This window comes from Cyprinus carpio, chromosome A2 (genome assembly GCF_018340385.1).
Source record: "Cyprinus carpio isolate SPL01 chromosome A2, ASM1834038v1, whole genome shotgun sequence".
NCBI classification, from domain to species: Eukaryota; Metazoa; Chordata; class Actinopteri; order Cypriniformes; family Cyprinidae; genus Cyprinus; species Cyprinus carpio.
Window position 1 is genome coordinate 12424935 of NC_056573.1, and position 20392 is coordinate 12445326.

The 20392-nt window shown below is 37.8% G+C and overlaps 1 protein-coding gene across 3 annotated transcripts in view; it reads left to right on the plus strand.

Annotated features, from left to right (window-relative positions):
* LOC109082085 (serine/threonine-protein phosphatase 2A regulatory subunit B'' subunit alpha-like) overlaps positions 1-17401 on the plus strand; it is an 80894-nt gene extending 63493 nt beyond the window's left edge. For 2 of the 3 annotated variants that reach the window (XM_042773589.1, XM_042773596.1), the window contains 12 exons: positions 9015-9281; positions 9811-9914; positions 10018-10120; positions 10400-10474; positions 12792-12878; positions 12987-13143; positions 13365-13413; positions 13500-13589; positions 14147-14322; positions 14672-14790; positions 14880-14986; positions 15121-17401. In XM_042773589.1, the coding sequence (XP_042629523.1) occupies positions 9015-9281; positions 9811-9914; positions 10018-10120; positions 10400-10474; positions 12792-12878; positions 12987-13143; positions 13365-13413; positions 13500-13589; positions 14147-14322; positions 14672-14790; positions 14880-14986; positions 15121-15217 (1431 nt within the window). In that variant the 3' untranslated portion in view covers positions 15218-17401. Of the gene's footprint in view, positions 1-6436; positions 7567-9014; positions 9282-9810; positions 9915-10017; positions 10121-10399; positions 10475-12791; positions 12879-12986; positions 13144-13364; positions 13414-13499; positions 13590-14146; positions 14323-14671; positions 14791-14879; positions 14987-15120 lie in introns of those variants that run through there. The other variant, XM_042773600.1, reaches the window with a different exon arrangement.
* Positions 17402-20392: the final 2991 nt, after the last annotated feature.

The window sequence follows — 20392 nt, forward strand, 5'->3', positions numbered from 1 at the left end:
AGAATCACAATTAAATATTTTTGAAAACTGTGTAAAACTGCTGAAGTGTAAGTGCTATAGGTATAAAGTCATTTTCCATGGTTTAATTGTATTTGTTTAACAAAATCCAAGTAGATTGTACTTTTCTTTACCACATCATAAACCTACAGGTCAAAGGACAATGCTAATATGGTAGATGTAGTATGTCAGGGAAAGTATTTATACTAGATAACTGCATAGCTGTACAGAACATAATACTTAAATGGTCGAGAATTTTGTTCGTCTTCAGTACACGCTATGATACTACAGTTAATATATATAATATATGACAAATGTAAATACAGGTACCTCATTCTCTGTTTCATCTATACAGAGACAACGCTGCATCAATAGAGCCAGCATATTTTAGTATGACTTTATTTGCATCTTTGCAAAAAGTTTTTCAAGAAAAAAACATCCTTAACTCAGTAATGTAAAGACCATTACAAGTTTCACTGCTCCCCTGTATTTTGTTTTCAGGCCCTTATCTTGTTTGGTTGTAAAAACGTGAGCAGAGCCTTTGGCCAGCATCTGCGGGCTGCTCTGAACTGCCCTGAAATAGATGGCAGCCAAGTGGTAAACAACAGCATGTGGAGACTGCATTAAGCAAGAGCCACAAACACAAGGCCACAAATCATTTGCAACAATTCTGCATGTTCATGTCACCTCACACAATTACAAAGTATTTCAAATCACGCAGTAATACAATTCTGCATGTTCATGTCACCTCACACAATTACAAAGTATTTCAAGTTTAGCATTAAAATAACAGATTTATTAATTGTGATAATTATTTGATTTATTATTATTGTTATTATTATTAGTATTTTTAATGTTAATATATAAATTATTGTTATTATTATTCATATTGACACATGTAGTTATTAGTTGCAGTATATGTATTTTGACACATGACAATATTTAAAAAACTTTAATTGGCATGTGAATATTTAATGCATTTCTTAAAATTTCACTTTCAAAACCTGAGGGGTTGATTTAATATGTCCTGTCTGGTTCTGAGTGTAAAAACACACAAGTCATGTGTCTCTAAATGAAGATTATTTCGAATATTCTGGCTTTTGAAAATGCGTCCCATCCTCCATTGGCCCAGCCTTTGTGATCTGTTATTTTAATGGCACTTCTTTCAGTGGCTCCACTGTGTGGCTTTTCATAGAGGAAATCCAGTTCGGAATAGAATAGGCCCTCATAAAATCCACTTCCTCAATTCAGCTCTCTGCCGAGTGTGTGTGAGGAAATAAGGCCCCTTTCATGCCCCCACATTCCTCAGAGGCTCTCAGAAGTCCAGGTAAAGGGTTATCGCTATGGTGATGGCATTTGGCACTTCTATTTTCAAGCACTCAAATTCAAACAGTGGTGTGTGTGTGTTTTGGAGTGTGTGGTGGGGGTAGGGTATTTGTATGTGTTTCTAAAGTCTGCCCAGTGCCTGCTGCAGAAATAAACTGCAAATTAGAAGCTTTATCTTTGAGGATCATTTTACACACATGGCAGTCGCTCCTGCGTCAAAGCGAGTGAGGAAAGGTGGGGGTGAGGATGAGATGGGCCGTCCAGTCCCGGTGCTCTCTTAGACAGCCTCTGCCATCTGCCCCCAGTCACTCCAACTGTTTGGGTTCAACATGATATAACAGTTATACATGTAGAGACTAGCTTATGTGGTATGAACACCAGTTTGCTTTAATACTGTGAAAGGCTAAGAGGATAGTGCTGATATTAACAGGATGGTTGTGTTTTTATGTAACTCAGAATAGACCAGGATACTGTATAGGACAGTACTTTTAATAAATCTGATTAAAGAAATTGCATTATATAATACCTGAAATAGCATTACAGGACAAAAAGAACAACAGATTAATAATCAAATAATCAAAAAGAGGGTAAATATGTTGTCTATACACATAAGAAGTAACATCTCATAGATGATCAGGAGGTTTATGTGTTTATGTGTGACTTCACTCAGTATCTCTTAGATTTACCTTTAGTCATTTAGCAGACATTTTTATCCAAAGCGACTTACAAATGAGGACAATGGAAGCAATCAAAATCAACGAGAGCAATGATATGGAAGTGCTATAACAAGTCTCAGTTAGCTTAACACAGAATGTGGCATTTGCGTTGATGATGGGCCACAAAGGAGAAAATGGCTCCTTCACCTTGTAAGATTTTAAATATCATTCTGTCGGTCTCTTAAATTCAGGCACCGTAGTCCTGCTCTTCTTGTCTAGTCTCCTCACATTCAGTAAGGATCTAATATAACTGTGCGCCTCCTCTGCGCCCCATCCTCCTCCAGTCTCAGAGGCCTGTGCTGCACATGCTGTGCCATAAATCAAAACACTAAGCATAGCTTTGAAAGCTGAAATTAAACGCTGAATAACTGCTTTCAAGCAGCTATGCACTTTTTCTTAGTATTTAGAGTGAAGAGAACCCTCTGATTGCTCAGAAGTACCCAGTGCCGTCACATTGCTAGTGACAGTCGCACATTGTGAAGTTATAGCTTAAACGGTGTGCAGGGGAAGAGGGGTGTACCGGGCTTCAGCTGGCGATGGCATCCCAACACTGTGCAACTGAGACCTGCTGAAAATTGATGGAATGAAAACATTATTATTCCCACAAACGCAACAGATTTAGCCAGGTTCTCAGGTCATTCAACTATTTGAGTGTCAATAAGAGCTTTACACCATGAGTATTTCCAAATCCTAGAGAGTCAGTGCTCTTGTAGTGGAAAACTGTCTTCTAAAGGTTAAGGAGATCATTTTGATAGGTCATGGCCTTGGACGTATGACACCCATACAGTGCTCTGATATCTCTGGAATGTCATAGTGTTAATTGAAGACTCAGAGTGGCGCTAGAGTTTCCCGGATGATTGGAAGGAGACAGGTGTGATGAGCCTGGCTCCTGTCAGTGCAAGAACATACTCAGCACCTGCAGAGCCATCGAGAGGCCCGGGCACTGTTACAGCACATCCTAGAACAAGCTGGCTGGCATAAGCAGGCAGACAGGTGTGATTCTGGAGCTGAAGGGGAGGGCCGTGTATGAACCCTCCTTGCTCAAAGGATTTCCCAGCGTTGCACAGCTCTGCTGGTCTCAGCGAATCCACTCATATGCTTGCATGGACAAGCCCATCACTCCTTTAGCACCCAGAAGCTGTTTCATAATGCAGCCCCATGAAATACCTCCAAAGATAGGCCATGACTATTTAGCTATGGTAAATATTTACCTGTTGAATGTCATTATAATTTATTAATATTTGTATATAATAATTTACTTATAAACTTACAATAATTTTTATGTACAGTTCTGTTTAAAAGTTTGGTCAATAAGGTTTTTTTGGGTGGGGGGGGCACATTAAATAGTTCAAAAGTAACAGATTTACATTGTTAAGATAAAAAGCAGTTGTTTTGAACTTTCTAAGAATCCTGAAAAAAAATGTATTTCATTTTCCACAGATATTAAGCAGCACAACGGTTTTCAACGTTGATTAATAAGAAATGATTCTTCAGCACCGAATCGGCATATTGGAGTGATTTCTGAAGGAACATGTCATGTTAAAGACTGCAGTAAGGGCTGCTGAAAATTCAGCTCTGCCATCACAGGAATACATTGCATTTTAAAATATATTCAAATAGAAAACAGTTATTTTAAATTATAATAATATCTCACAATATTACATTTGATATATTTTATTTTAAAATAAATTCTAACAATATATCATTTTTACAGTTTATAAGATTATGTAATCAGGGGGAATGCAAAATAAAAAAAATAGTTTTGCAAACTGTATTTGGGGATCAAGTGCAACTGGTTCTACAGGCCCCCCAGGCAAGGTGACACTCTTGTATTTATATTGTTCTGCAGCAGAGGACAGTAAAGTCTTGGACTACCCTCGTGGTTTTTGGCATTCTGCCGTGATTTGTCAGGCATCATGACTTCTCAAGAAATGTAATCAACTAAAAATACACAATCCCTAGGATTCTTCATAATACTTCACACAGTGTGTGCTTGATCCTCTTGTAGTAGCTCACATGGTTAGTTTGGCCTGTGAAGTGGAACACAAGGCCCATCTGCTGGAAAGCATCATGATCATTGCTGGTCATTCATGACCATTTTTATCTCAAATAAATTTGTATGGCTTTACTCTAAGAATAAACAGTGTGTTATTAAAGGTCAATGTGAAACCTATTTTATCCATTGAAAATTGATTAAACCGTGAAAAGTTGCATCTGAAACCATACAATAGCTTTGTGTGAAGAACCAGACTCAAATCTTAAAAGTTAAGTTTATCTAACAAGGCATTTTAACAGAAAAGTAAACTTACCACACGTCAAGAAACTACAAAAACTGCATGGTACAAGACATGCTTATGAATGCCGTCAGCTCTGTGCTTTGACTGAAGTGATAATAGATATAATAAGGCTTTGATCCAGAGGATATTCAGATTTATAATAATGGTGAGATTGGAAAATGGCTTAAACATGATCTGAAGTTGGGTTGTCTGCACAAAAGCACCATCATGCAACTTGTTGGCACACATGAGCCATCCGTCTGAACTTCACTTAATAAAGGTAGAGGACTAGAATTTCTAGCTACAGCCCTGGCTGTGGTGCAGCCGCAGTGTGCATGTGTACATGAGCCATAATGGGAGTAGTGCTCCCGTGGGGACACAGGTTTGAGTTCAGCCTGTGTCATTTTCCATACTAGATCTCTAGTGTGCTAGAATACAGTATGAGTCAGAAGCATGCTAACTATAATTTGGTTCTGAGGTTACTTGTTTTATGGAAGATAAGTTCATTAATGTTCTATTTACAGCAGGTTTGTTTTCGGCCGAAGAATCGGCCTACACAAGAATAAGTATTTCATCACATGCACTTGGAACTGTGCATGCATCACTTCTCCTCCTCCAATGGCTCTAATGGTGTTAGCACCAGGCAGGCTTCTTAATGTACCTCTGCCCTGCCCACAGAGGAATCTTGATGCGTTTGATATTCTCCTAACAGCTGCCAGAGACAGAACAGGGAATGCTGGGATTGCTATGTACAGCTAAAATGTCAGGAGGCCTCATGTACAGCGGGTGTTATTTATAAGGCTTAAAGGAAAGGGGAGAAGATCTGCTGGGCGTTAGAGCTTAGTTACGCAAAGAGATCAGCTCCATTTCCACAGCTTTTTTTTTTCTTCTTCTTGAAAAGTTCATTGGTTTATTTGTGCAAATAAAATGTAAACATGGCACTGATTAACGCAGCTGTCTGTCAATATAACCCACACACCATGATGTGTGAATTTCTGGAAAGATAGCCATTGGATCATTTATAAACACAGACACTAGGTGTCACTATAACTTTTTAGTTGTCTGTTTTCTAGTTCACACAGGTATAATGGGTGATAGACTAGCAGTCAAGGACTGCTTACACAAACATGGGCTTGATCCCAGAGAAGGGCAGTATTTACAAATGAGGAGTGTGCCCTTAAAGCAATCATTTATTCATTTATTTATTTTAATGACGTGAAATTATTTTTCCTGGATCAAAAGTGTGTTCTCGTAACATAGGATCAGTATCTAGGACAGTCTTCCAGTATCACCTCTGCTTCTAAAGCCATGATGTAGTCCTGTTTTTGTTAAATCTACTGCGGAACATGTTTGAGTTAATGGACCTGTTGCTATGACAACAGCTCTTTTGATAAGATTCAAAGAACAGATCAGTCCAGGATTGGGTCAAATGGTCAACTGTTAACTACAGATAATCGACATAGTAATCCATGCATGATGAATCTAGGGGACTGGCTCTCAATCAGAGGGTCGGGGCCCACTAGAGACCCTCAGCAAACTTCCAAGGAAGCTTAAAGTTGAAGATGAAAATAAGACAAAATAATCATTAAAATAAGCTAATAAAACTAAAAATCAAGATATTTCAAATTTTTATTCACTTCCTGATTTTTTTCCTGAGTTCCCACTGTCTTTTAAAAAAAGATTAGGCTGATTTTAAAAGTTTGATTTTTATGCCTGAAAAGTCATAAAATTACTAAAATTGTACATCTGCATGGACATTTTGTATAATAAATATATTTTTTTCTAGTTATGCAAAGGTAGAAATTCTGAATCAAGTAAATCCTTTTCATTAATCCTTATCCAGTAAATCACAAAAAACTTAAAAAAAAAAAATCATGGGGCATTCGAATATTGCTTTGAACTGTGGGGGCCTTGGACTCACAGAGGTTGATTACAATTTTTATAAAGGGACAATTATTGTGCTGATGCAATTATCATTTGGATATACAACTACTGCTTATTTACAAATAAAGAACAAATGGATAACTGATTTAGAGTGATTTTTTTCAAAGTGTCGAGCAGTATGCCCTTTTTTTATATTGATCTATGATGAGTTTCCTGAGGTCAGTAGATCAAGATGATCTAGCGTGCACTTTTTACTTGCTGAGTTGTTGATGCAGTGACATGACTCATCAGTGCTATTATTCTTGTAGTGCAGCAGTTGGGCATCGCCTGACTCGAGTATGAAGTTCATTTGTCGGTTAGTTGGAAACTTTCTAGAGCAGAGAGGAAGCTCTGTGCACACCACAGACATTAATGTTATTATGCCTTGAGTGCAGTGCCCTGGAACATTTTTGACTTGTCCTATTACTCCACTCCCCAAGTGCACCCCATGAACCCTCGGAAGCCGAAAAATACAGGGGCCTGACCCTCTAAGCTATCTTGCCTCTCTCACTTCCCTCTCTCTTCTTCCTCCTCACGTCAACAAAGTCTTGATCGAGCAATTTGCACTTTATCTGTGCACTGGCTAACTTTAGCCTTTCTGTTTGGGGGTGGGAGGGGGCTTCCATTCCCATGATACAACTTGCTCACCCATACGGACATTTGACACAGCTGAATCCCCCTCCCCTCCGTATTGGTGCATTCAGACCCCTGCTCATCAGGACGGGACGGGCACAGAGAGAGAGAGAGAGAGAGAGGGGGGACTGGACCGGGAGGCAGACCCCAGAGGGGCTCATGTTGCGCAGGGCTGGGAACCCGTTGGCTGTGGACTTGAGTTGAGATTTTGTGTTTTGTAGTTTCGAAAAGCAAACAGGAGGCTGGCGGCCTGGCCTCTTTGGTACAATGCTCCTGGATTCCAGCTGTCACAGTTGCAGGCACGATTCTAGGAATTGCTCGGTGCGCCAAGACACATCCACCTTGCATCCCTGGACAAAGCCTGGCAAATGAGAGTTTGGAAGTGAGAAGACCCCTTGGAAAAAGAGTGTACCGAGGGACTTTGGCTAGAACGGAGTTGTCTGCGAGCTCTTAAACAGAAGCTGATCCTCCTTGACGGACGTCCATTAGGACATACTGTAGGAGTAGCTAGTCCATTTTTTTTGTTTTGTTTCTTACTTTTTGATTCCTTTGATATTGCCAATATGATGATCAAGGAGGCCTCGTTAAGGGAGGATCCCGACTTCCGGGGCGAACTGGCCTTTTTGGCCCGAGGTTGTGACTTTGTTCTTCCGTCACGGTTCAAGAAAAGGCTCAAGTCTTTCCAGCAAGCCCAGGTCAGTAGCCAACCTCTGTAGTTCAGCAAAGAATGCCATGTCTAACTCTCACATGCCAGACAAGACAAACTATTCACAGGCAGATACCAAAGTGTTTATTTATAGGACAGTGGAAGGGGGTGAGGCAGGGCAGGAATACAGTGTCCAAGTGTTGCGTACAGGAGCTTCGAAGAGGGGGGAGGAAGTGGATAGGATGGGATGGGCCGGGCTCGAGCCACAGCTGCTCTCTTTAATACGTGCATGCAGGCCTGCTCCGCTTGCAGTGGAGTTCTCTAAAAATCAGTCACATTTCAACAGCCCTCTTTCTCTTTGATTGACAGTAAGACTCTGCTGTTCAGAAATAAGCTGCCTTAGGTGTGCACTGTGACTCTAGGGTTTTGCCCAGAGACCAGAATAAGAACAGTATGTCAAGACTATGTATAGAATGTGTTAGACATTTCCACAGCTTGTTATTAGAAGTTTAACCTTGGTGCTGGAAGGTCCCGTTTGAAAAGAATGAAGTAAATAGACATCAGCTGTCAGTGTCGGGCCTGTGAATTAGACTGTATGCATACAGTGTTTTGGATCATCATGCAACATGTCTCAATCATTGATCCAGTCCACAAAGAGCTGAGTACAAATCACTCTACTTCACCATTAGATCAATGAGAAATAAATATAGGTGGAAATAAAAGTACACAAACCCCCTGAAATGAAGTCTTTGGCTTTTTTTGGTGCGGGCAACCAGGTTAGATGGAAAATGTTTGTCTTATTTTTGCTGAGGAGTTCTTGTCATCACATTGGCAGGAAAGTTGATGAGGCCGTCTATGGTTTTACTGATAATCCACCTCACTTCTTCACTGTGAATATGTTATCAGAAAGAGAGCCGGCCTTCTCGCACAGCAAGTACCGGGGAAAAAATTCACACAAAGATGATTAAGCAGATCTTTAGCATCATGGAAAACTTTAAAGACAATATTTACTTTAAGTTGATGCTGCATATTGCTACATATACTTCAAATAAACAAGTAAACACTTATGAGAAAATGTGCACTAAAATTATATATATATAAAAAGAAGTGCTGCATTGATGTCGTTTCTACATATACATCTTGTCATGCAAATATGACCATGGTATGCACACACACACACACACACACACACACAATATGACCAATGAAAAGAAATTGCTTGTATGTGGTAAGCTTTGTTTGGATGGTAAGAACACTTCATGTGACATCCGGATGGTTATTCATCGTTTGTCTGTACCTTCCTATTAACACCATTTCTCATATGCACTGTTTGATTCAAGCACATCTTCAGCTGAACTTTGTTATAAGCTTGTTTTTGAGATCTGTTTCAGAATATCTTCCTCTTTAGCTGAATGTCAAATATACAACTTGGCCTAAAAAGTTGTCAAACCAATGGAGGTACGTTCTCTAATTGTCTCTCTCTATATTTCTTAATAGATCCAGCCTGAGAAGAAACCTGGAACACCTCCTCCAGCTCTAGCACCTGCACCCTCTTCGCCAACCCCACGGCCGCCCAGCCCTCCTCCAGCCAAAGTGGTGGCCACACCCCCACCCCCCTCCATAAACATTCCACGCTTCTACTTCCCCAAAGGCCTTCCAAACTGTGCAGCCAACTATGATGAGGCCATTGCCAAAATCGAGGCAGCCTTCACAGAGTTCGAGGAGGAGAAAGCTGACATTTATGAAATGGGGAAGATAGCAAAGGTACATATGAATTGTGAATCGCTTAAAATGAGATTCGTAATGTCTAAACTGTTCTTAGTAGTCTTTGATTGACAGTTCTGAACATATAAACTGACACTTGTTTTACAAAGTCCTCATCCATTGATGTGCTTGCCAAATTGCATTGCCATAGTACCATGATGAATGCCATCTCATAACAACATCCTATTTTATCTTCTCACTGTTTGAATATTATATATACAGTATCGTAAAATGAAGAAATATCAACAGAATAACCTATCCTGAGATTTACATTCTAAGAAGCAGATATTTGGATCCTTAAAAGGATTGTATTATTTAGAATGATTTATTTGGTTTCTTTTTAAGTAAAGCTGTTTTTTTTTTTTTTTTTTACAGAATTTAAGTAATATTGTGATGTAATAAAAAAAAGTGTTATACACCGCTTATATTTATTTTTGTGACTAAACATGAAAGTGAATAGGGCTTCTTATGTCTATGGCATTTTAAAATACAACACAAAAACAGCATATTCATGCATTTCTTTTCGCAGGCATGCGGGTGTCCCCTCTATTGGAAAGCACCAATGTTTATTTGCGCTGGTGGAGAGAGGACAGGTTTTGTTTCTGTTCACTCATTCATTGCAACATGGAGAAAGTAAGTGTCAGCGTACATATCACTTTCCATGAAAATAGGTGCTTTTGTATTTGTAAATTTGTATGGCATCTGATTGAGTTTTTGCCCTTATTCTTCTTCACAGGTTATTACACAGCTGCTATGATGATGCATCCAAGTTTGTTTACTTGCTGGCCAAACCGGGCTGCAATTACCTGGAACAAGAAGATTTCATCCCTCTGTTACAGGTTAGAACATTGTAACAGTGCATTTAACTTTGAAAAGTAAAACCTTCAGTACTAACTGTATTTCTGCATCGCTGTTTACTAAAAGAAGATATAAAGTAACAATAATGAATGGAATCTTCTTGCAACTTCTTGGCAACATCTTGCAACATCTTGGCCTGAACTTCAAACTTGTAAACAGTCTGAGTGCTCAAAGCCTAGTGCAACCACCTCTTGACTCATAGATATTGCACAATTTACCTTTCACACTCTTGTTTTTTTTTTTTTGGTTTTGTTTTTTAGGACATCGTGGACACTCATTCAGGGCTGACATTTTTAAAAGATGCACCTGAATTCCATTCCCGGTACATCACAACAGTAAGTAACTTTATTAATGGCTCAATGACACAGGCAGGAGCTATTTCATGGGGATAAGATTACAGGAATGGTGGTTTTGTTGTCATTGGAACACGTTGCAAAATTCTTTGATTGTTTTTAAACATCATTCCACAGCTATTTTAGTGTCAGCTACTGTCAACAGGGACATGACTTTGCTTTGTCCTGGGTTAATCATCGGCCTGACAACTGGAATCTCTGTATGTAGTATTGCTTCAATATTTAAATTTTGAACTTGGAAGCGTGTTAGCTTACTAAAGTGTTTATGGTAAATCAGATCCAGCTATCTGAGCTGAGCTGCTGGAGCATCAGAACAGTGAGAGGTGGAGGCCAGTGCGTCTGTCTGTCTGTCTGTGGGACAGCTGCAACACGTGCTCCGGAGGGGGTGGGAAGGGTAATGGCGTCAAAGTGGCCTGACATCACGGAAACACGGATGCCACCAACAGGCCGCTGACCCTGGTTTTGCACAACCCCATATTTAGACACTTCCTTGCTTTGGTGCACTGGTTGACACACCCCGGCACCAGTCTCTCCTAGGAAGACTGATCTGCCAAGAAAATGCATGTTAATCCACACTGATGTCACTGTTTCTGTTGGAGTCTGAAGCATAGGGCCTTTGTCACCACAGGGCTAGATATAACTCAGTATGCCTAAGTACAACCTGTAGGGCCCTATGAATTCCGTGATGCGGAAAACGCAGACACATGAAGAACAAATCCAGAACTGCTCTGAGAGTCACTTCATGAGCATTTGACTGTTTGACTTGAGTAAAACTAGCATCATATCACATACACAGAACTGTAAAGGTATTCATGGCAACCTGTCAAAATAAAAGTCCGGTTTGATTTGAAGACAATTTGCCTATTACTATTTTTCAGTAGAATGTACATTGTGTACTACTACTACTAAAATGAAACAAACATTATTTTTAAGGAATAATCACACATTATTTCTTCCATGATTTAATTTTAATAGTAAATCCCCTTTGTTTGCCAAAAAATAAAGTTAGCTTAAATTTCAATAATTAAAAGATAAATAGAATAAACGTTTTAAGCCTTCATTTGATAACCAGAAAAAAAATTAAATACACAACACAGAATTTCTGCTTTAAGAAAGAAAGTAATAAATTAAGTTGTTTTATGCATTCAAATAAATAGATATGCTAAAACAGAATTTGGTAACAATAAAAAATATGGTGAGAAAAAAATAAAACATTTCATTGGGCCCTAAACATGTAATTTTTAACTGATGTAAAAATGTATAAGTTTCATGATTTTAATTAATTTGACATGCTTTTTGATTAATAAATTTTAATTTAACTATAAAAAAGGAATCAAGAAAAATTATAATGGAAAAAAAAATGAATCCAGAAAAATTCAAATGGAAAAAACGGAATTTAGATAAAAATAAAACAGAATTTAGGAAAAAATTAAACAGATTTCATAGGGCCCTAAACCAGTCACTAGATGACTGTACCTACAGGCAAATGGAACTTATGGATAGAATGATCAGCCCTTGAAGGAATAGTTTAAGAAAGAAATATAAAATTTTGTCATTTACTCACCCTCGTGTAATTACAAACCTGCATGGTTTGATATTTTAGATTTCAGAGCTGTGATGGATGGAAAAATGTTATGTCTTAAATTTAGTTCTGTTCCTCACACAAAGCTGTCATATGACTTCAGTGAACTTGAATATAGTACACATGTCATGTGGGTGGCTATTATGGTGCTGTTTTGTCTTTTGGAGCTTGATAGCTTCTATCTTACAATTCACTTTCTGACTTATCTGTTCAACAAAAGAAAGTCAGTCATACAGGTTTGATGATGGCGAGCAGCATTTAGGTCAATACTAGTATACTGCGACACCCCCAGTGTGCACATTCGCTCTGCAAAATGTCTCTAATCAGATGAGGCATCATTAAAATCCAAATGAACAACTCTCAGTGGCTGTTCGTGTTTGACTAGATGCCATTATGTATAGAGATTATTGCTTTTGGAACTTGTTTAATCAGTTAGGTTTTATGTATTTAGATGCCATGGTTAGTATGATGTAAAATGTGAGGAGAACTTGTAACGGCGTCAAAGACTTTTGGATTATGTCTAAAGTAGTCAATTATTTTTATTAACGATTGTTTAAAGATGGAGTGTTTTCAAACAGAAAGAAATTACTTTGCATGTCAGTGTTTTGGAGTTTAAGCAAGCACTTTATTCTTTTTTTTTTTTTTTTTTTTTTTTTTTTAGTTAAAAATAACTTTTTGACATCCTCAGCTTCATGATGTCCTCTTTCTAACCTCCAGGTGATTCAAAGAATATTTTACACAGTTAATCGCTCTTGGACAGGCAAAATCAACATGACAGAGCTCAGGAGAAGCAACTTCCTCCAGGTGAACACCATTACTGCCACCATAACTTTAAGCTTTCAATGCTTTCAATTCAATTTCCAAAACTTGAAGGAACGGTTTCATCAAAAGCCACTTTCTCTGTCACACCAGACTCTCGCCTTGCTGGAAGAAGAGGATGACATCAATCAAATCACAGATTATTTCTCTTATGAGCACTTCTATGTCATTTACTGTAAGTTCTGGGAGCTGGACGCTGACCATGACCTCTTCATTGACCCCAAGGATCTGGCCAGGTACAACGACCATGGTAAGTACACAGTGAACTTGTTTTTGCTCAGAAAACATGCATTAGCTTTTATCGCTATTTAAAATATAGTTCACCCAAAAGCATTTACTCATTTTGGGTAAGCTATGCATTACATGAACTCATGTTGTTACTGAAGATGAGTCTCATTCAGTTTTCCATAGACTTATGGTACTGAGAAATGGCTTTTGATGTGTATCTGCTTTGTGTTCTTCTTTGGAAAGCCTCATCAAGCAGAATCATTGAGAGGCTGTTCTCAGGAGCTGTCACAAGGTAGGAGCTGCTGAGGAGAAATAAGGTAGTATCTGTGATTTTGGGTGGTATACATGTGACTTATGATACAAGTTTTTTTCTTTTAGGGGAAACTCGGTGCAAAGAGAAGGACGAATGAGCTATGCTGAGTTTGTTTGGTTCCTCATTTCAGAGGAGGACAAAAAGAATCCCACAAGGTAATGAAACATGATAGAGATACTACTGTTACTGCTAATTGAAATAAATCTGAAAATATAAATATTAGATGAAACTTAAACATAAAAATAGAAGTGTTACCTTGGCAACAAACAAACAAACAAGTAAGTACTAAAACTACTAAAACTGAAATAAATTATATATATATATATTGCAAGAAAAAAAACGACAACGCACATGCACAACAAAATTACTTAAACTAAAATTAGAAGGAAGGCTGAAAATAACACATTTGAGAACATTTGTCTTTGAAAAGCGTTATGATGTATTGATAAATTAATTTATTCGTCTGGAACACAGATAGACATCATTTTATCCAAAGTTGGCACAAAAGGTATTTGGACGCTTAAGCCTTACTTAAAATATACTTATATATTTGCATTTTATGAGAAATAATCAAAACCAAGTTGCATTATTACAAGGAAGGTAGCATAAACTCATTTGAATTTTGAAGTGTAAAAAATACCCCAAATACTTATTTTAGTTACAGAATATCTTGACTACTGTGCTATATAACGTTATCTCTCTCTGTGTTCAGTGTAGAGTACTGGTTCCGCTGTATGGATATGGATGGAGATGGTGTTCTGTCCATGTTTGAATTGGAGTTTTTCTATGAGGAGCAGTGTGAGCGCATGGAGGGCATGGGCATTGAACCACTGCCTTTCCAAGATCTCCTGTGCCAGATGCTGGACTTAGTTAAACCAGAATGTCCAGGTAAAGAACCCATTCTGATCCTCTCACTCATATCACCCATATGATCATTCAAAACAGGAAGAACACGAAGCTACCTCTAAGTAAAAATAAAACACAGTCAAAGTGGAAAGTATGCTAGAATTTCTAGAATTCTAGAATTTCATATCAGCTAAATGCCTGTTGATTACAGTAATAAGCTGCCATGAATTTAATTAAAATAGCATTGAATGAAAGTTTCTGCCAAACGTAAAAATGTCAGTGTCTTACTGATAAATTGTATGCCTTGGATGCACAGGAATTTGCTTTGAATAAAAGTGCCTGTCCAGTGAATACATGAATGTGTAATGTAAACAGATTATGTGTTTGGCAGGTAAAATTACTCTTCGAGATCTGAAGCGCTGCAGGATGGCACATATATTCTATGACACATTCTTCAATCTGGAGAAGTACCTGGACCATGAGCAGAGAGATCCCTTTGCAGTGCAGAAGGTCAGAGTTTGATGGGTTTCATCTTTGTCCAAATCCTGTTAGAACGTTAGATAGTGCGTTCTGTAACTGTATGTGTGTGTGTGTATCAGGATTTGGATAGTGATGGTCCAGAGCCCTCAGACTGGGACAAGTATGCTGCCGAAGAGTATGAGATTCTTGTGGCCGAGGAGACGGCCAATGAACAGCTACGAGAGGGGTGAGTCAATGCACTCTGTAATGGAATGAATTCGCTACAGAGTTCATTGCATTGCATAGAGATGAGATACCATCTATATATGGTTGAACTTCAGAGGAGCATAAAGCGTAACTGTTGCGTGCTTGCTTTTGCAGATCTTTCGACGATGATTATGAGTCCGATGAGCTCACAGTCTCCACAGACATTGGAAATAAAATGAATAAGCTGGTCATATCTGATTTATCGGGATAATTTGCCATTTTGGTCTACACACCATGACGTTGTACGGATAGCCACCTCGCCATATTTTCCCTCACGTGTCAAAAAGGGAAAACATTTTTCTACATTTCACGACATTTGCGTGTGTGTGCATGTGTGCAATAGAACTAATTCTAAAACCAAAAGGCTTCAGACACCCACAAAAAGGCTTTATGTGCAATATGTCTTAACATGTAAATGTAAAATCATTGTTTTTCACTCTTACCGATAGTCACATCCACTCCCCTCAAACTAAACTGCCGGCTGGTTCCATCCACCCTTCACAAAGACTTTGATGTGAAACAAAAGACTTTTTATTAACTTTAGAAAGAGTTTAGAATGTGCTTTAATGTGAGTGAATCTATATATAATACTGCCATATATTTTTAAAGGGTGGGGAGGGAAAAAAGAGAGACTTTATACTTGTGTAGCACGTAACTCACAGAAAATTGTCCTCTCGGACTGAATCAGATGTTTTAGTCATGAGATCAGCACATATCCTGTGCTATGCTGTGTTGCACATTATGTTTAAGGGATATGGCAACGGTGCAAACGTATTGCTCCCAGTGGTCACTGATGGTATTGCATGTTGTTGCTTAAAAAAAAAAAAAAAAGAATTTGTGACTTTTACAGTGTTTGAACTTACCTACAGACATCGAGCCTCCATTGACATATTTCCAGACGAACTGACCAGGACAATCTTAGACTTGAAAGTGCTTTTTGGAAATGTCCTTTCTCAGCTATTATAATATGTTTTTATCTGGAGTTGAAATGGTCATATCTTTTTCAAGAAATGTAAACATTAAATATATATATATAAATTCATCATGCTTTTCATCCTCAGTGTACAGAGACATTTGTCCCATACCATTTTGTGTATGTATTTAATTCACCTGTAATCATGTAAAGAGAGCTGTAAAGCACTATTTATTTGGTGTAACTCACTGTTTAAGATTATACAGAAGATCACAGTCCTTCTGACCCCTGGTTGACCACTCAATCAAGCCAACATTCAATCCACACAGAATTCAGTGCTCATGTACCATCTTCTGTTAACTCATGTTTTCAAATTTAAAGTGAAGCATGCAGTGTACAACAGATTGCAATTGCAAAAATAACCATTGGTCAGTCAAACAGATAGTCCCACCTAAACACACAGCATTGGGTTCAAAGCACCACAGAGCAATAGTGTTTACAGGGATATCAACTTGTTCTTGCTTATAGTTCTTTACCATTAAACTGGGATTGGAGAAAGTATTTGTTAACTATCCAAAATGACACAGTTCAGCTTTAACGAGTGACTGTCTCTTCGTGCTGGCCAGCCTGATTAGTGTTTTACAAATGTCTCTCTGTGTGCTTGATGGCCAAACCTCCCTCTACTCCATCACACTCTTTGGTTTATGTAATTAGTGTAATATATTTATATATGTGAAGTGGTTTTGTTTGTTTTTGCTTGGCTAGCCATTTTCCTGGTTTCCTCTAGTCTAGCTGTTTTTTGACATAGGACATTTATTTTATATAGCCACTGTAAATGTCTTTGTATTTTATTTTTCCCATGTGATTGACTCTGCCACTGAGTGGTAGGGAATGTTTAAATTATGATATATCTCTAACTGCCAGTGTTATATAATGTGCATTAAGCTGAGTGGGCAGGGGCTTCATGAAGGAATTCAATATGAATTCACTGACAGGTGACAATCAACTGGACTTGTTCCTGCGGTTAATGACATGCAAGTAGCACTTCTTAGAAAAACAAAACAGAGCAATACAACTGCTGTAGTGTGATACACTTTTATCAGGACTATTAGACATTGAGATAAAAACGCAAAGCTGAAACTAAACTTGACTAATGCTACAATCCTGGTTCATTTTCAACACTAGCACATTGAGCGCTATGCAAATCTGATCTTCTGGACAGCTATTGGCAGCTACAGAAGCTGTAAACAACAAAACGTGTTAGTGTGCAACTTTTTATCTTTTTTTTGAGTTTTATAACTTTCCATGTGTTCTTTTTGTCTTTTGGACTTGATATGTCTTGCTTGCAGGCGGTGAAAGACGGGACTTAAGTAGTGTGATCTCTTAAGTGCTCTGATGAGATGGCTCTGGTGTTCGCATGAATTTTCCCTCTTTTTTTTTTCTTTTGGAAAATTATGAAAATAAATAAAAATGTTAATTCATGCAGTGTCTACAGGCTATTCATTGGTAAAAAGGCTAGTAGGGAGGAACATGTGCAAAAGCTTACTTGACTGCAAACTGAGCAGGGGGTGAACTATTCCTTTAAAGAACGAACATCCTAGCTAGACCATAACTGTGAGGCAACCCCTTTTTATGATCTGTTATCAAACTCCGAGGACTTTATTCATTTATTGCATGCAATTTATATGCATGAAGTGACTGCTTTGTGTTTTAGTGGTGTTTCCCTGGAGCCCGTTCATTAAGTGGGATCCTATATCCATATGTAAAAAACACTGAATTAAAGAAATATGCTTTTACATTACATCTCTTAAAATGCTTATAAGTTTTGAAATTCCATCAAATGGGAAAGGACAAATTTCCTTGCAAGATTGAAATGTTCCCCTCAAACAATATTAAACAATACAAAATTCAAATAATCCTCTTTGGCTGTGGACATAAAAAGACTGTGTTTTATTGAACATAGACCTTCCGGCAAAATCCTGTAATCTGATAGTAGAGTTAAGCAACATTTCAAAATGATTTCTGAATTCTGGGCAGAAGCTCAAGCAGGCCATCCTGAAACTGTCCTTCTGTTTTTTTTACTGTGTGCGATTCATTTTTTTCCCACTATTCTGTTCTCCAGAGAGAAGTCTCACTGAAGAAGTTTCATTCCATCTGCAAAACACTCTTCCAGCTCTCCATGCAGGAATAACTCCATGTTTCTCCTGTGCTGTCAAATGAATGAACTTGAATGCATTATGTAGTCTTTTCTTTACCACTTCTGTTTTTACGGTGGTTTTGGTACTAAAAATGCATATAATTATTTATTAGCCACAGTATTATTTATTTATTTATTTATTTAACAGTGCAACAATGATTTTAATGATGAAAATTTAGAGTCATCATGGTTTGCTGTGGTAACAGCTAGGTATGTGCCTGTGTTCTTCATCTATACAAAATCTGCTTTATCAGACCTGAGCTCAATAAGGCAGAGAACGAGAGGGATGTGCTCCACACCCTTGAAACCAAAGCGCTTTGATGTTAGAATCAGTGCACACATAGCTCTTCCTGTTCCAGAATGACACCTCTGACAATAGGGAACACCCTATCCTGTATCAGCCAGAAGCTGTCAGTGATTAAGAGGAGCGCATATCCGTTAGAAGATGATTACTGCCTTATTCATTCCAGATTTCCATCTCCAGGAAATCCCCTGACCATTCAGCCTCTACAACACCAACAATACTTCACACTGTCACAGAAGAACACCTGGACTCTGCATTGATTCATGATCCATATTTGCACCACACTATGTTTCTACCTCATTCTCTGCTTAAAAAGCAGTGTCTTTTATCAGTATGATTTTAAATTACCAATTCAGGCTTAAAGTAATGCATATACTGTATATGCATATAAATATGGCCTTAAGAAATAAAATGACTTTAAAAAATGCAGTAGCTCACACTCATACATTATATATACTGTATATATGTATGGTTAAGCCTCATATAAAGAATCTAAAGTCATATGGACTTTTATGATACTTTGATGCTTTTGTGTCTTTCTGAAGCTTAAAAGACTCCATTCATCTCATAAAAAATGACAATAAACATATTTTCCTTTTAATACTTTGTGTTCCACTGAGAGTTGAGTAAATGATAAGATATATTTCATGTTTTGGTTGAACTATTATTTAAATGGGATTAATTTTCAAACATGAACTTAAAATTTAATGTTGATATATAAGACAGACAGCAATTCAGGAAAAATACCATGCATGGACCTGCCAGCTAGTGTTGATAGTTAAAAATGCCTAGCATGAATCCACTCTCTCCAGTCATTTTCACTTATCATACATTTGAAGGCCCTGTGCTTGAAGCAAATGGTTTTGTAGTGAGGTCAATTTACTTCATTTCCATGAGGATACTACAAAAAATGTTTAAACAAACAAATGAACAGAACCAAAATGTCGTTGTATGTGTCATTGTAGTTTTAATGTTAAAAGAAGCCAAACCTTATATACTTTTTTAATACACTACTGTTCAGAAGTTTTGGGACAGTAAAACCTTTTAAGATTTTTATTTTTTGTCTTTTATGCTCACCATGAATTCATTTATTTGATCAAAAAATGCAGTAAAAACAGTAATATAGTGAAATATTATTACAATTTTAAATAACTTTCTTCTATTTGAATATCTTTTCAAATGTAATTTATTCCTGTGATGGCAAAGCTGCGTTTTCAGCATCATTACTCCAGTCTTCTGTCACATGATCCTTCAGAAATCATTTTAATATGCTGCTCAAGAAACATTTATTATCAATGTTGAAAAAAATTCATGCTTCAATATGAATACTTTTCTAACAATTCCGAGGCCTCAGTACAATCTAAAAATGAGAATCATTGCAATATCATGGAGAATTAGTTTTCATCACGCGTTACAATGTGAGCAATTCATAAATAAGAGCACTAAACATGCTACATTAAAATGCTATATCACAGTATTTATGATCCTCAGCGCTGTCCTGCCCTACTCTTAACTGTCCTGCTGGTGGCAGCAGACACATTTACACCGTGTGACCTGCCTGCCACTGTCAGAGAAGTGTATGGGTGTATGGGGGTTTGTTCAGGTGTGCTCCTCTGATTTTGAGATTTTCAGCTACCTGCATGAGTCACGGACATGCAGTGGGCTTAAAATAGTTTGCATACTTGAATGACAGTTTAATAATCTAAATTTGTCTTGTGATGACAGACTAGCAAGCATGCGGACAAGCTTGCAAACTCGCAAAACCATACAAATGCAGGATGGTGCAGCAATAATCTAATGACATTTAGGAAAACTGCAAGGATGTAACTACTTATTCCCAATTTAGGGAGTCTTAGGGAATTTTATTTAACTGTCAAATTTAAAGACTCAACTACTATTAAACATTTTGATCAGCTATCTGAATATTGTGTGGAATTTCCCTCTTCATAGTGGTTACAGTAGGCCTACTGTA